Source organism: Echiichthys vipera (genome assembly GCF_963691815.1).
Source record: "Echiichthys vipera genome assembly, chromosome: 1".
Classification (NCBI taxonomy): domain Eukaryota; kingdom Metazoa; phylum Chordata; class Actinopteri; order Perciformes; family Trachinidae; genus Echiichthys; species Echiichthys vipera.
Genome location: NC_139826.1, coordinates 36333072 through 36350347, shown reverse-complemented (window position 1 = coordinate 36350347; position 17276 = coordinate 36333072). Strand labels below are relative to the sequence as shown.

Here is a 17276-nt window from a genome sequence, read left to right as displayed (position 1 = left end):
TTGAGCAGCTACATCTTCTACTAGTCTTCCTACTTCTGAAGAATTACACATTGTCTTAATTGCTAAAAAAAAATACTTATTTTTGAGCGTTATGCATCTTAGATAAAATGTCTGTTGCACCACAACGGCTGGAAAATGTAATCACTTAATTGCTTAATTACAGTAATCAATATATGTAGGTCACAATCAGAATGGGTTTTCATTGCTAAGTGAGTAATAAGTAAGTAATTGTCCTTGGTCTCTGGTGTGCACAATAGACATATAAAGAGAAATTAAAAAGTAAAGTATTAAAGCAAAGTACTGCAAGAGTCTAAAACATAACTATAGAATAGAAAAATATGATATACAATTAAAAGCTATAACAAACGCAATAGTGTGTAGAGTCTAGCTGTTTTAGAATTGATAAGTGCAGAATATGCAGTGTGTTAACAGGATGTGCAAAGTTCACATTAATTATTATAGACAAAAATAAAATGTCTCCATGTTTCTCTACCAGCAGCAGAGGAGACAACTGAGTCAGGGTGTCTGACTCAGACAGAGTGAATGACACCCAGAGAGAGAGAGGGAGGGAAAGAGGGAGGTTTAAACGGTGTAGAGTTAGAGAGGCCCTCACTATGAAGCTGTTAAGGGGGATGAGACAGAGGTAAAAGAGAAGAACATCAAAAGAGGAGCAAAGCATGTCCTGTTCATGCAGACAACCAGAAGGACGGATGAGATGAGATGAGAGAGAGATGTGAGGTGGACAGGAGAGTCATCAAGTGTGGCTATATTTACCCGCTCCTGCTCGCCTTTAACGACAGAGCGCGCTCGCCTGTCGGTCTCCAGGACGTTCATGGATCTCCAGTTGTTTGCGTTGCCCGGTTAGTTTTCTTTATCAAGGTTGACGGACCCCAATGGCAGAGTATAGGAGCCTCAGGGTGCCGACCAGGAGCCACAGCCGCTTCTCCTGCAAAAACTACAAAGTGGTAAGAAACCAGTGAGGGAAGGGGAGGGGGGTCCAGAGTTCATGGGCTATTGTTTAGACTGCCCACCTGTTGAAAAGTAAGACGTTGTAGTTATTTGTTCATTTTGAAGCATGCACGAAGGGAACACAGACAGTAACACGGAGGAAACCCTTCACAGTTAAGTGTTTGTATCTACCGCAGACATTGACCGAGGGGACTTGGGAGTTATGAGAGAAACAGACTTAAGAGGAAGGGGTCAGCTTGAAATAGAAACATCAGGGTCAGAGCCAGATCTCCAGGAGCAGCCGGGAAATTATTTGAGAAGCCCCCTGACAGAGAGGCAGGTAACACACACTGTGAGCTCAACGGATGAATGGAAGCTCACTATTGGGATTTGGTTCTACCTCATAAACCCCAGGATGTCCTAAACATGGCCGGTGAAGGAGGCCTTCATCTTAACTGGCTCTGCCAAGGTAGATTTCCCTCATGAAGGTAGAAGAAAGCACTGTTATCAGATCATGTCTTCTGTAGACTCAGCACTCAGTTCAGTGCCATTACCTGAGGTTATAATAAGAGTCGTTTTAAGTCCGGACTCGTGAGAGATAGCACTTCATAGCAGCTTGGGTTCTGCTGTGCTCTCTTTGCTGTGCTCTTGCTCGGGTCTGTAGATTAGTTCATAATGGCGTGTTAAGTGCAGCGCTTTTAAGGTTGCTTACTGAACCCTGAATGTAATAAGGCTAATAGTCCTGAAGTTATCAACGTAATTGTTTCTGGGACGCTGTGCACCGTCAACGTATGTGAGAGAATTGTGCTTCCATGGGCGGACCCGAAGCACTGTGTGTTACTGTTGTCATGTGTCGGTTTGTGATTTTTCATGCTTGAACTTCAAAGCAAAGGCTTAATGGTCCTCAACAGGTTGAGAAAACTCCGCTTTTATGAAACGGTTTCAAAACTCACTGCCAAGCATCATCGCCGGGCTAAAAATGTACAGACTCAAGGTGTACACGCGTACATGTGTGAATGTATTCAGCATATCACGGCTGTCACAGCAAGGAATGCATTCTGTTGTTGTGGCGTTCATGAACTCACTTAAATGAAGGGCTCATCGGCAAATCATTTGGACTTTGAACACACCAAACAGACTTGATTCATCTCAAAAATCATGATAATACGTAATAAGTTATACTGAGAGTGAAAATAGTTTTCCTAGGAGCCAGGGGTGCAATAGTACATCAGTCTGGATCGGTATATCAATTCAAATGATCAGCAACTCAATGTCATTGATGCAAATACATGTATCATCATCTTTAAGTCGCACCTTTATTTTGAAAATTCCATCTAATATTTTATTCTTTTAAAAAAAAAAAACAGGAATAGCTTGTTTTTCATTCAAATGTCCTGAAGAGCTCAATATAAAAAAATGTCATGTCATATTTTAGTTACCAAAGAATCAATATAATATAGTTTCATGATAGTTGGGATTCACACCCCCAGTCGGGACGCAGTTATGTCCTATGAATGGACATTTCCGTAGCTCCTACCATGTACAGCTATGTAAAGATTAATGCACGTACGTACACAGTGCCCAACTGAATTGACTCTCTCTATCTAATTGAATCTATATGCTTCCCACCATGCTGTGCATCTCTGTGTGCCTCCAACAAACCCATAAACCAAATACTTAGTTTTAGTTACTAGATTATAAGATAGCAAGGTCCGACTCTCACATCGTAGTCACAAGGAACCCGGTTTGAGCAGATTGAGGCTGGCTGTGACTGATTTTTCTACATGGAAAATTGTAATAAATGCAGTAAGATCTGGATCCTTTCAATTTAAACCCAACAGGACAAATAAAGGAGGGGGGCTGGAGTCTCCCTTAGAGAGAGGGGGAGAAGTTCAGCATCCGTGAGGAACTCGAAGTAGAGCCGCTGCTCCTTTGTGTTGAAAGGAGCCAGTTGAGGTGGTTCAGGATCATCTGGTAAGGATGAACCCTGGGCCCCTCTATAGGGAGGTGTTCCAGGCACGTCCAGCTGGGAGGAGGCCTCGGGGAAGACCCAGGACCAGGTGGAGAGATTAGATCTCCACACTGGCCTGGGAACGCCTCAGGATCCCCCAGTAAGAGCTGGTTAATGTGGCCCGGGAAAGGGAAGTTTGGGGTCCCCTGCTAAAGCTGCTGCCCCCGCGACCCGACCCCGGATAAGCGGTTGAAGATGAAGATGAGAGGACAAATAAAATATCCATCAACATCATCCTCAAAACTAAAGTGTTTTTTCTAGACCCGACAGCATTGATGCAGTGTTTTCTTAGAAAGCACTGAAATAACAACAGAGAGAGAGTGAAGTAATTTGAGTGATAGTTTGACAGACACACACACACACACAAATACACCCACACACACACACACACACCCACACACCCACACACACACACACACACACACACACACACACACACACACACACACACACACACACACACACACACACACACAGCCACACACATATTAAAGCACATCTGCTTTGATCCTCCTGCTGTAATCAGCGTCACTCGAGATATGTCATTGCTCAACTTTTACATCTGCACCTGCAGGTGAGCCAACCAGAAGAGCAGACTCAACTAACTTTTTTTTTACCTCCAAAGTCAAGGGCACTCTCAGTGTGATGCCCTGGCTGTCCTCGGCCTCCTCCGCCCAGCGCTGTTGCCATGACCTGTATGCGTCATGCCCTTCTGTAGGCATCGCACGCTGGCCGGTGACTCAGCAAGCCGAGGCAGTGGGGGTGCTGGATGTGAAGCAGATCTGTGTGTTTGTGTGAGAGCGAAAAAGGACACAGCTGTCTGACTGAGTCATTGCTGCTTGTCACAGGCTTTAAAGAACTGACTCTTTGTCAGTTTCGAAGGCTATAACTAGGCATTATTATGTGAACATGCACATGGGCTTTCCAGCTTTCATGCAACGCGTGACAAAGCAAGTTCATATGCAACACTATCAATTTTCTGTAGATAGCCTTAGCCCACTCTTGAGGGGTTACTTCAGGCTTTATTCTTTTATGAATGAATGAATGAATGAATTCTCTTTATTGTCATTGTACCAGTACAATGAAATTTACAGAACAATCCCTTAAAGTGCAGAAATGATTTAACTTTAAAAGCATCTAAGGCATCAAAAAGAATAGGCTAATATCATTTAGAAATCACACAGTTTAAATTAAACAAGAACAAGTAAAACTAATGAAACGTTAAATACGTGATACTTCCGTGGTAAGTATTTGGACAAAGCGACACAGCTCGTTTTGTCTCTCTGAAACTGTGGATATGGTGTTAAACAGTTAATGTTTTTCTTTATTTGGTAGCCATTTACTCCCACGGTTGTTGATGAGGTCTAAGTTCTATTCTACTCCAATTTGCATGTGAACAGCCATCGAGGACCTGCACACAAGCCGTCAGTCAGCACTTCCATCTCGACGCCATTCATCGTCAACGTTTCCTGAAATTCAGAGCAAAACAGTAGAAAGTATGTAACGATCCATTCGGACAGCAGGAAGTCTACACGTCTTCCGCCGCAGGCTAAAAACACATCTCATCTGACTGTACCACGGCAAAGAAGCCGATTTATTTGAACGAAAAAAATAAAAAAACTGCACTTACTTGTGGAACTCTATAGTTTGGCTTATTTGAAGCTAACGCACTTTATTATTACTTGCTCTTCTGGTTTATACCCTAATTGTTAAATGCACTTATTTGAAGTCACTTTGGAGAAAAAGCTTCAGCTAAGTAGATGTAATGTAATGAAATGTAATATCCAAATACCTTTGGACTTCACTGTTTATGTTTATGGTCACTGGTAAAACCGAAAAGATTTTGTTCATGAAGGAGACAAATTCCCAAACCAGGAGGTCAAAAAAGCCCTGAAAAGGCCACGTATGACATTCTCCATAAGGCCCTGACATTGTGAATGAGTAAGTGTCATGTTGCTCACTCTGGTGACGGGAATGTCCCTGACATGAATTAACAGCTCCTAAAAAAAGACCCTCGATCCCACGAGGAGAGGGTCGGGATTAGTGGGAGTTTTTTGGGAATGGAGGGATTTCCCTCTTGGAAAATGTATCTGTTTATCATCAGAGTCGTTGATATGGATCACTCAGTGACTCGGTGGTGACACGTGGATGTGAGTGATGTTCGTGTGTAAAGACGTCCAATGTGTCAAGTGAGACCTTGTCCTCTGTCCTGTTTAGCACACCAAACATCACACAGAAAATAAACCAGGATAATCCAGACCTTGTTTGGATCTGTGGTACTTTAACCCAATACCGTATTTTGAGGTATCTGCACAAACATTTGTACGAAAGCCCGTTTGTCATTTTAGAGAAATCGGCCGCACACTTCAAGCCACACAAGAATTTTGAGTCCTGATTTAGATCAGCACTCATCTGATCACAGAATACGTAAAGGAAGAATAAGATTCTGACCCATCATCCAGTGCCAACTTCTGCTATTTTACAGGTTTTTTTATACTCATTTTCATCTGGTACAATAACATAATTGTTCAGTAGCCAACCCGACACAGAATGGGCCCTCAATTATGCTTCTTTCGGCTTGCGTGGACCGTTCTTTGAGGTAATAATGCCGACCACTTAACCTCTTTGTCGCCCTCTTATCTGTGCAATGAATTAAATTTCTGACATAATTACAATATAGATTCATCAGTCGTTTAAAACCCTGGGGAGTTTTGATTAAATTTACTATTCAATATGCAGAGAGCTTCCCTCTGATCTAGAGAGTGGTCTGTGTCAGTGACACTTCATTGCTGTCTCATAGATATTGAGTCAATATGGAGTCGATACTCCTCTCTACCAAACAAGCAGCTTATTAAAATGATTTTCATATAGATAGATCATATGGCTGTTTCTCATAAGCTCTCCCCCCTTCTCTTTCTTTGACCTTTCAAGTAATTTCAGATCACAGAAGCTGCAATAACTGTGTGGTTAAACATGCATGATCCAGATTAATGCATCATGTCTTTTTAAAGTTTGAATTATTAACATGGTCTTTGATTTATAGACAAATGTAAAGTTGTATATCACTGGGGCTCTTTCCATTATTAATGATTACAAGTTATTAAGTCCTAATGTTTTAAATGACATTTCGTATCCACACATTAGACATCTCACTGCTGATTGTATTGGTTAAAATATAAGTTTTGTAAATACGGCATAAGAGTTTCATTTTTGAAATTAGCTGCTGAGTCAAAGCTTCAATAATTTATGTTTATGGCCTCTAGGGGGCAGAAGAACTCGACACAGCTCTGACACAATAAACCTTTTACGGCTGTTATGGCTAACGTGTTAGCTAACAGTTGCCTTTTTTACGCATATACAGAGCAACGCGCATATTTAGTTTTGCTTCTGTTCAACTAATGAATATAAAGTGCAATATTCATTCTTATTTCATCTCTGTTTTGGTCTCCACCAAGTCCTGAGAAAAATGACGTGCTTAATGTTCCACTTTCTTTGTTAGTTGCTAACTTAACTAGCTAGTCGCTAGCGTTAGTGGAAGCGTAGCGACGTTCCCGGGGTGCTGTGTTCCTCAGCTCAATATCCTCTTAGGGCGCACTCACACTGTCTGTCCGTACCATGCCCCGTGCTTTAGGGTACTTGTCCCCCCCTCCAGGCCCGTTTGTACTCACACTACCTGGGCCTCCACGAATGCTTCTTGCTGCATATACGTCATCACGCCATAACACGTCACACGCATTGATGTCGGCAAGCTGGCCGCAGCTAGGCGCGGTGCGGTTGCACTCACACTGGTCAAACGAACTAGGCTTTACCCGTAAAACCTGTTTGGGCACGGTACGGTATTTGACTCATTCAGGAGACTTACTGATGTTATACACTTGAAACTTACGCCCTCAAACTTGTGTGCCAGATAGTTTTCTTCCTTTTTTTTTGTTAGTTGTTGATATCTCCCTATTGGCTGAACAGATGTCTGCAAATATTACCCGTACCAATCTCCTTCATGTTAGTTCATATCAAGAACATAAGACCGTGGGAACATAGGGACTGCCACATTGGTCGCTAACGTTAGTCTCCAACAGTCAGGTTTATCAGAGCTTGTCTTGTCTGAGATGTAAATGAGGTCGTTGAGAGAGTTGAGACGTGGTTATACAGTAAAGCTGCCGTAAAAAAACAAAACAATGAGATGAAAGAAGCTTTAAATCTCAGTAGAGCCGCAAACTTAGTGATGCTTCTGTGAAGATGTGCTTTGTAAGTTGAAGCAAGGCTTTTCATACTAGACACAATAATGTCTTTAGTCTTTATTTGTTAAATATTCGATTTGTTTGCTTCTAATCTTTTACGAGAATCTCTTTGTCACAAAGTGTGTTTTGAAAAGTCTGATTTTTAAGGACTTAAAAGGCTGGAGCTTGTCGTGACTTGCACACTAAACCCTTTTCTTTCCTCTCACAACCTCCCCATGCCCCCCTACCTCTGTGACTGACAGCTACCTGTTTCTCCTCAACTTTAATTACACTCCAACCCCTCAATTTACCTGCCTGAAACTACTTCAAAGACCGCTTACACGCACACAAAAGCCCCTGAACATTGCGCTTCCTGTTCTGTGTGACCAGCTGAGAGTGTGAATTGAAAGCATAGAGCCTAATCCGACAGTTTGAGGGCTTTTTTAGCTCTGTGTGTCACTCAAGAGGCCGTTTTAACCGTGCATTTGTAGTTGGGTATGCAGCCTGTGTGATTTACACGTCGCTCCGAGGCTCTTTGAGTTTAATGTGTGGTCATGTTCTCTCATAAACCTTTTGCATTTGAGCTTGTGTGTAGAGAAGAGTACATGTATGTATGTGTGTGTGTGTGTGTATGTGTGTGCGGCGCGCCTTTGATGTGCGCACACCTGTTGTAATCCATCATGAGAGCAGTGATTCATCCGATGAGTAGCGCGGCAGAAAAGCTCCGGGTCTGTTTACAGTACAAACACAAAGAAATAAAGGGTCACGTCTTTGTCACACGCCTCACCGTGCGTGTTGCGTGTCCGTGTTAAGGTTTTACTTTCACAATGCTGTGCACTAATTCAGCAATAATAGATGCACTTGAATTTCACAGAATTCCTTTAGAAAGTTTGCATGCACACAAGAAAGCAGGTTACTGGGAGACTTTAGGATACACAGGTCAGTCTGACAGCAGGTTTGTAGGAAAGGGACAACCAGGTAACTGCTGGCTGCTGTAAAATGTGGGCAACGTTACAAGGGTTATTCATTAGTCATCTTGCATCACAGGGCTGCATAATGAAACGTAAGTTGTAGTCCCTTCCCGCTACACACACACACACACACGCGCACACACACACAAACACACACACACACACACACACATATATACAAAGAAAACAATATATACAGTTATGTGAAATCCTTTATATACATACCTATTTAGATTTCCACCCTACCCTCAACCTTATTTTGGAGCCATGGCTTACTTATCTTAAGGATGCTACAAGTGAGTGTATAAACAGTGAGTCCAGACACCAGAGTCTGCTCCAAATAGCGTTTAATGCACCATGTAAAGTTTCAGGCCCCAGTCCTTCATCAGACATAAAACAAAGTGGGGAGACACATCTCCGTAAAAGCACCCATGAGAGGTCACGTGATCAATAATCTCAATGTAGAGTACGAAAATGCAAAACTGACCATGCAAATATAAGTATATATACACACACACACACACATATATATATATATATATATATATATATTTATACTGTATACACACACATATATATAAAAATACATTCCACAGTTTATCCTACCAATTTAAAGACAGGCTGACATTTACGTAATTTGCAAAAGTAATTTAAAGTGCATTAATCATATAGGTAAGAGAGGCCTGCAGAGCCTAAAGCATAACCTAAACAACTTGAATGTACATGTCTGGAACATCAGGTAAACCGTCATAATGACATGCAATATCAGGGAGAAACTCTCTAATATAGAGGCAGCCCTACCACTATAAAAAGTAGTGATTTTAAATAATGAAATATTAACATAGACAAAATAGACATAAGAAAAATACCACAGAGGTGTGTTACACCAGTCTAGAATAACATGTAGAACATACTGTAAATGAGTGGACACATTTTTTTTAACCTAACCTTTACATTGCAACTATAACTGAATTTTACAAATATATTTTCAGTTGTGGAAAAATGTAAACAGTATTCAAACTAAAGGCACATTTTAGGGTACACTCACACTGTCCATCGGCTGTTTTACGGCTAAAGTCTAGTTCGTTTGACATGGGTGAGTGCAACCGTACCCTGCCTAGGAGCAGTATGGTTGCAGACCACGGCCCGTTTGGGAGAGGTGGGCTATAGTAAAGTGTGTTTGCACATGTACGAGCACGAGCGTGCGCACGCGTACGAGCATGAGGCCTACGGCGGTTCTGAGGTCATTTTATGTGCGCCTGTTCAGACATAGAAAAGGTTCACGTTGGTGTGATGCCGAGGTGGAGTGTTTACTGCAGATTTGGTTCATGAAAATATTCAAAAACAGTCGACAAGACGCACAAAAACTCCGAGGTCTATGAAAAGATTCGTAAACAAAGCTACGCATCGCGATTGACGTCAATCAATGCGTCTGAAGTGTTACGACGTGATGATGTATAGGCAGCAAGAAGCATTTGCCGAGGCCCAGGTAGTGTGAGTACAAACCGTCCCGGCCCACGGAGGGGGGGACAAGTACCCTAAAGCACGGGGCACGGTACGGATGGACAGTGTGAGTGCGCCCTTAGTCGTGCTAAATTGTACTGTGGTCTGTTTTTCTGCTTGGTGCGGTTAATTTAGGCGGGTTTGGACACAGTTATAACTATAACAGCTTGCGTATTAGTAGTTGTTTGTTGCTCTAGACCACTTGGGTTTCTCTCTGTGTGAAAAGAAACTGAACCAAAGTAGATTCTACCTTCAGTTGAACTCTTCCTCTGGATTTCATTTTTCTGAAAACAAGGATACATCACTATGAGTAATGAGTTTTTGCTTAATCCCGCAGCACTGCTGTCACAGCAATACTTTACCTTCACACATATGTACGCCATGATAGTCCAGCTTGAAACATTTCTGGTTTACATGAAACTGAAGAAATCAGAGTACTTCAGAGAGTAGACAGTAATCCGGTTAGTTACACATACTGATCATCTCTCCTCTGTGATCCTTTTTCACCTGGCTGAATGAACGCTTGTTTGTGTGAAAACGATAGTGAGACATACTGTAGAGGGAGAGGCGTCTTAATTTAGTCGAGCTGTCGCACATTTCAGATCCCCGCGGGGGGAAAGCTGCTCTGAAGTTTCACTTGCTAAACAGACGCTCAGCAGTTTACAGACAAGCCTGACAATGCTGCAAATCAACACTGATTCATGAGTTGTCAGTCCCTTAAAAATAACTTCTTCTTTATTAGGAATAATGTTCTGTGCAACTTCACTTCAACCTTTGTGTTTGTGTTTTTTTTTTTATCTCACCAGAAATAGAAACTCACTCCTCTTGATGAGAGAGAGGGAAAAGAGAAAGAGTTTGGCGACTGATTATGAAGGAAGCTATTCAGATTATTCAGATGCTTGCTCTGCCCCCCCTTCTCTCCTTCCCCCCAGGCAGTGAAGGGTCTTTTCTGTCCCCAGAGAGTGATGTCAGCATGGCCCATTGAAAACAGCCGCCGTGCGCTGCGAGATGAATGCCCTGGCTGAGCACAATGGCCCCAATTTGAATACCACGCGGATATATGCCAGATCGGAGCCCCAACAAAAGAAAGAGGGCTACTCTGCTCCCATTCAACCATGTTGTTATTTTATTAGACCCCGTGAATTTGCTTCAACCATTTATACCTTTTGTAGTTTTCAAGTGTTTATGGAGTTGGAAACACACGGACGACCTGACGGGGCTGTCCCCTGTTTTGGACTGGATTTTATTTTTGTTGGCTCATAACTCAACGGCGTGGTTTGTGTTTGTGTCTGACCGCAGATCTACACGGACTGGGCCAACCACTACCTTGCCAAGTCAGGACACAAGCGCCTGATCAAGGACCTGCAAACAGACGTCGCGGACGGAGTGCTGCTGGCTGAGATCATACAAGTCGTAGGTAAGGAAAACACACGTTTGAGTCCAAATTCTGCAAAAGGAAGCCAGCTCGGCTCACGTGGAAACATGTCTTTAGTTACTATGAAAGATGTGACCGACCTTTATCAAACAAATAGTTACAAAAGAGCGACATCATCGTGAAATAACAAGCTTTTCTTTTGCGAGCTAGAGTTGATGTTACAGATTGAAACACTTTAACTCTATTATCTGATGTTTAAATGGCAGTTTCAGTGTGAATCATTCAGAGAGTTTTACCTGCACCACTGAACCATTTTCTTCATTTGGTGTTGATGGAGTCAGGACTAAACGTTACTGTAGAAATCCATCTTTTTCAGGTTTGAGCTGAGGCTCACGAGTGAACCTGAAGAAGTACGATTCAAAAACTTTCTTATGTCATTCAACAAAGACAAACTCGTAAGGATGATGAGTGTGGATGAAGAACAGAAGTATGATAAATAGAATGCATTGATATACTGCAGCGCCTTTCTACCTTACCAGACAACCGGCTCTACCTCCTGAGCCACAGTCTTAGACAAAATATGTCCTCAGCAAGGACAGAAGTATAGATAATATATGACACCGCAACATAAGGAAAGAACAGGCCAGATAAGCCCATAAAGTCTGTCCTGATGATAGAAAAATTCCTTTCTAAATTAACCTGTAAGGTGTCTTACATACATGTTAATTACAGTCCCTCTCCAATTAATCAATTAAACAAATCTACCTTTCACTTTGACCCGCCTTTAGAATCGTGTTGCGTCTTATGAAAAGAACAGGAAACTCTTTGATCCTTCAACAGCAAGTTAACCAACAGCACACTATGAAGACATTCAGCCTGTGAAAGTGGGCTGTCCCTCTGTGTGTTTGACCCTCACACCCGTCCGTGTCATCATGCGTCAGTCTTGTCATTTTCGTCTCGTCGTCCTCTGCCTGTCATTCCATGTGCCGACAGCCTCGAGGCTGAAGTGCGTTGACACCAGCTGACCGGTGACTCAGCATGTCACTGATTCTGTCCGCTCCCAGCTCTTCCCCATGTGCTCTGACCCAGATTTAGGCTTCCTTATGCTCAGTACGGCTTCACCCTGCACAGAGAGGACTCTCACTGGTCTCATGCTGTAGCTGTTGCATGTGATTCTTTTGTGAGAGTTGGATCAGGCTCGGGGCGTTTTATAAATTGTACGGAAAATGTATTTACATCACATGCTCGACAGCCCCCCCACCCCCCATACCATACGTTTCCACACTGGCTCCGGCTTCCTGACATTGGCTGCTTAGGTTATTCTGATGATCCCAGGGTTGTAGTTGCTTCAACAACAGTAACTGTCCATCCTGCATACCTGGATGCCCTGGTCAGCCCTTTCGTGAAATCTTACCATGAACTTGAACCCTCAAAATGAAAGTGTTTTTTAATTTTGTGCTTTAAAACGTAAGCATATTGAAGAACTATGTCTGTGCGCTCACTCTGTGTTTGGCCAACCAGTGACGCTCTAGCTAGTACTTCACCACTACTGAAGCTGATTATTCCTGCACCAACAGAAAGTTCTCCTCCTAAGAGAGGACTTTTGGTTAAAACTATTATTTGGTTGTATCAGTCAAAATGCAGGTAAACTTCCTGAGTTCTGTTAAAAGTTTTCCACCAGTACATTTTTGTGTTCTCCCAGCATCAAACCTACATACAATATATACACTCTGACAGCTGACCGCCGCTGCTTTGATCTCATATGAAAACAACACAAGCCAGAGACGTCCATTCACCTGTTCTGCCTGCCTCCTGCCTGCCTCCTGCCTTCCTGCCTCCTGGAATAAAACCTCACACCACATAATCGCCTGCGAAACCGGAGCGGCCTGCCGGTGTCAGAACTGCCATACTGGGACCGGATGTGGCACCTGTTTATCTCTTTGACCAAGTCACACTTGAGGGCAGGGCACTGGAAGAGAAAAAAACTCCAGAGCAAGGACACAAGGAAAGTCCTCTTGAAGTGTCCTTGAGGCAAGTCTTACATGAGATGTTTTACTTTGTCCTCAGCTCTCAGTCTTCTCAAAGACGCCTTTGTACAGGAGTAGTCTGGCTGCTGGTTTGTAAGCTGTTGCTCTGCACTAGTCACCCAGACAACATGTAGCGGGCATTTGTTTTTATTTCGGTCACATATCTTTTATGTATGTGGAGATCACAGAGCTGTAGGATGTGGGTGTCAACTCTGTGTGCAGTTTCTCAGGAAATATAAACCACAGACAACAGAAGTAGTGCTATATCGTCGACCATCTAAATGTGTATTCACATTAAGTATGGGATTCTATTGGACGTGTTTTTGTTAATATATTTATCATGACGGTGCTTTAAAAAGAATTGCCTGGGAACATTTAAAAACCTCTGAAATCTTCTCCGTACTGCATTATTTTTATTCATGTCCCAGTAAATAGACAGAGACATGTTTATACAGTGGAGAGGGAGTAACTACTTCAGCTTTTCTAACACTTTTTTAATTGAGTCAAGCAAACTGAGTTTAAAGTCAAAAGTTATTTTACAGAAGAAAAATAAAGACACATCTACCCTTCCATTGGCCGACAGTACACATCATTATTGGTCATTTGCATTAAGTTAACTTTATTAAACAGTCTACTCTTGCAATGTCAATGAGATCTCTCTTTCAAAATAAGCTTATCCTTATGAAACAAAATGTTTTTATAGAAGATGCTTAAAAAAAGCAGTACATGCAAACATGGAGCCCGTGATGAGGGATCACAAGTCAACATAGCTTTGTTTAAAGGGTTTCACAATCCAAAAAGCTCTAAAGCCTGGTTTGTAAGCGTCCATTGAGTCCAGTGTCACATAAAAAGACACTGTGTATTTATACACCGGACAGGAAGAGGAGTATTTTCCTCACAGGGTAGGGGGTGCAGTGCGTGGTCCTGAGGTGGAGCTGCACTGTGGGCCTCACAGGCACTGTGGGCCTCACAGTGCCTCCTGATACAGGAGGCTGTGCTGTTGGCACAGTTGTCAGCTGTGAGCTGATGATCGTGTCTCAGCTGCTGTGGGCTGGGCCTCTAATAGATGGGAGGAATCCTTGACAGACACACACACACACACACACACACACACACACACACACACACACACACACACACACACACACACACACACACACACACACACACACACACACACACACAGCCTTTGAATAGAAGTAGCACACATCTCGGTCGGGCCCCCAGCGGCCCCGTTCCCATTTGCTGTGACCAGATAGCGTTTCATGTCTCAGCGGGAGGGGAGAGGAACACCTCTGCTCTCCTCACTCAGCCAGGAACTGTCTGGGACACACACTCACACACTTAGGGATCTCCACTGGAAATAAAAGAGGGGATTCCATCAACTGAATGCGCCTGACGACAGTTTTCATTCTCTCTTCTTTTATCCCTCTGTCTCTGCCTCCTCTGTCTGTCTCTCCTCAGCCAATGAGAAGATTGGCGACATCAATGGCTGTCCAAAGAGCCGTTCTCAGATGGTAAGTGACCTTTTAAGTTTGTTTTTGCTGAACGTCGGGAAATTTACCTCTGTGTGTGAACACCTCTTTGATGTCCCATCTCACCGACTCATGTGGCCCCTCGCTGGGAGCCGCGGTGCAGAAATTCACTGGTGGGTGGTTAGTCCATTTATTTTTACTTTTGTGGTCTTGCGGCCTGCAGTCCGTGAAACCTCTGGCTCAGACTTCTAGCAGTTGGCAGCCGCTCAGTTGAAAGCATCGCAGGCTTTGGTTTTGGGGCCAGTTTTGCCTCGTCTTATTACACTTGCAAAGGAGAGAGCATTCCTCTCGTCTGCAGGACAGAAATCATGCAGGGGGCATCAGTGCTGATGACAAAGCCAATGTTTACGGCCAGTTATGTTGTGATTTGGTCCGCAGTGATATTTAGCAGATATGTAATTGGGATATCCTTTGTAATGCTGCTGGTGGGATCTCTGTGTTTTCACAGTTTAGTGTTCTCTGTGGGAAATGAGCCGACAGTGCCCTGGGCAGGGCTGCCCTCCGCTGAATGTGAGGGGTCGTAAATTGGGCCAGTGTGCCAGCTGAGGGGGCTATTTTTGGCCACCAGCCAGACTACTGAAGCCTGTTAAAAGCACAAGACACACACACACACACACACACACACACACACACACACACACACACACACACACACACACACACACACACAGTTAACAACCGAGGAGGAGGTGGAAACACAGCTGATCACTGAACCCTTCCTCTCCATTGCAAACAAGGAGCCGTATTTGTATTAGGACATCTTGCTGTTTGTGCGTCGTGGTGCAGATTAAATGATGTCTTCGTGAGCCACATAAAACTCTCCACAGTTGTAGATAATTAAGCCCTTAAAGTACATCAGTAAGTACATGTACCACCAAGCATGGTCAAAAGGTATCCCCTTTGGGTTAACCCACCATCGATCATCCTGGGTAACCGGTATGACGAAGCTGGTTATCAACTAGCTCAGTTAACTCCGGGTTTTCCCATCCGGCTTCGAGCGTGTTCATGTGAAAGAGGCAGAGTTTTTAATTACAAGAGATGTCATCAGAAAAATGAATGAAGTACTTAATGGGAAATGAGATACCCACGGGAAAATGTGCTTATAGCGACAGCATAAACTGATATTCAGGGAGGTGTACTGGTTACAATATAATCACACAACTAGAAATAGAAGCTGTGGGAACACACGCAAAAAACAGGAATATTACGTATTTAGTATAGACTGTATATGTTTTGCTTTTCTGTCTGATTCAAATTATTATGAATGTTTGATACAGAAAGTTAAAAGTAATACGAGACTGTGAAGAGAGCCAGATAAGGTCTATTCGACCACAGTGTTGCATTTTTAATTTACAAGGACTTCATTAACTGTGAGTTTATTCTTGTTTTTAATAAAAGACAACAGAGGGTTTAGTGTTTATTTGCATTCATCATCAGAAAGTCACCTCATATTATTTCAAAGCATCTACATAAAATAAACTTTGCACAATTAAAGTGCAGCATTTAATCGTCATAATTATGCAGATACAAAAGTCTGGAACAAATATAAACATATATGTGTCTCTTCGTTACTTGTCAGTATATTGTAATGTCGGGACTTTTTGCAGATGTCAGGATCCCGTATTAACGATGACTTCATGTTTCCAGTGAGCTGATTGGTCAGTAGTTAGGTTGTCGGCAGGTTTCGATCTGAACTGCTCCAGAAGAGGTTCAACCTGCAGCGTAGGTTACAGCTGTGATCTACCACCGCAGACATGCACATTTGAAAATGGCTCACCTACCTCTCTACTTCCTGTCCCACTCACTATCAATTAGGCCTTTACCATTAGCGCTGATTACGCACACACACACACACGCACACACACACATACACATACACACACACACACACACACACACACAGACAGACACGCACACACACAGTTGCCTGTAATTGAGCGTTTTGCACTCTTTGGTCTCAGTGGGAGTCTCTCTGCGGTTCTGTTGTGCTGTTAGCAGCATCCTGTGTAGCCTCGCTAACGTCCAGCCCTGTTGTCATCTGCAAACACAGCAGCTTTTATTTTAAAGACAAGGAAATTGCAGGATACTTGTGAGACAAATCAAGTGGTTGCAATAGTGTCTGTGATTGTGTCCTTAATGTCCGCGTGTGTGTGTGTGTGTGTGTGTGTGTGTGTGTGTGTGTCAGTCAAGATGGGGAAAATGTGTTTCAAGTGTGCGTTCAAGCAATATGATATTGTGTATTGGATAGTGGCTGTCAAAGTCTAAAATGCTTTTATTTTGCTCGGATGAGCTCAGATGTTGCAGCGTTTGAGCGCGTGTGAGTATTTTTGGATCGCTGCGTATAATCCCGGTAGGTTTGTTATCTTTAAAGCAAAATCTGACGCACTCAAGCAGTGCTAAGGGCAGGTGCAACCACAGTCATTATGCAAATGTCTGCTTTGTGTGTTGTTATACTGTCAAAACAAACACACACACACACACACACACAGGTCCTGAGAGTTTATTTGGCAGCTGGGTGGAGGGGTGGAGAAGTACGAGAGCCCACTTTTACTGCACTTGATTTCATTGCTTTCAAACCCCCAAAGCTTCCAAAGCTGCTGCCAATTACGCCACTTGACTTAACCTCCATCTCTAAACGAATAAACATGGAAATAAGCTCCATCAGTGGGATAAACTGTAGCACTCTTAC

The 17276-nt window shown here is 43.0% G+C and overlaps 1 protein-coding gene across 1 annotated transcript in view; it reads left to right on the top strand.

The window, feature by feature from the left end:
* The first annotated feature begins 850 nt into the window (after positions 1–850).
* nav2a (neuron navigator 2a) overlaps positions 851–17276 on the top strand; it is a 108866-nt gene continuing 92440 nt past the window's right edge. Inside the window, exons 1-3 of the mRNA XM_083916018.1 lie at positions 851–965; positions 10950–11067; positions 14517–14569. Coding sequence (XP_083772144.1) covers positions 894–965; positions 10950–11067; positions 14517–14569 — 243 coding nt within the window. The 5' untranslated portion in view covers positions 851–893. The remainder of the gene's footprint in view (positions 966–10949; positions 11068–14516; positions 14570–17276) is intronic.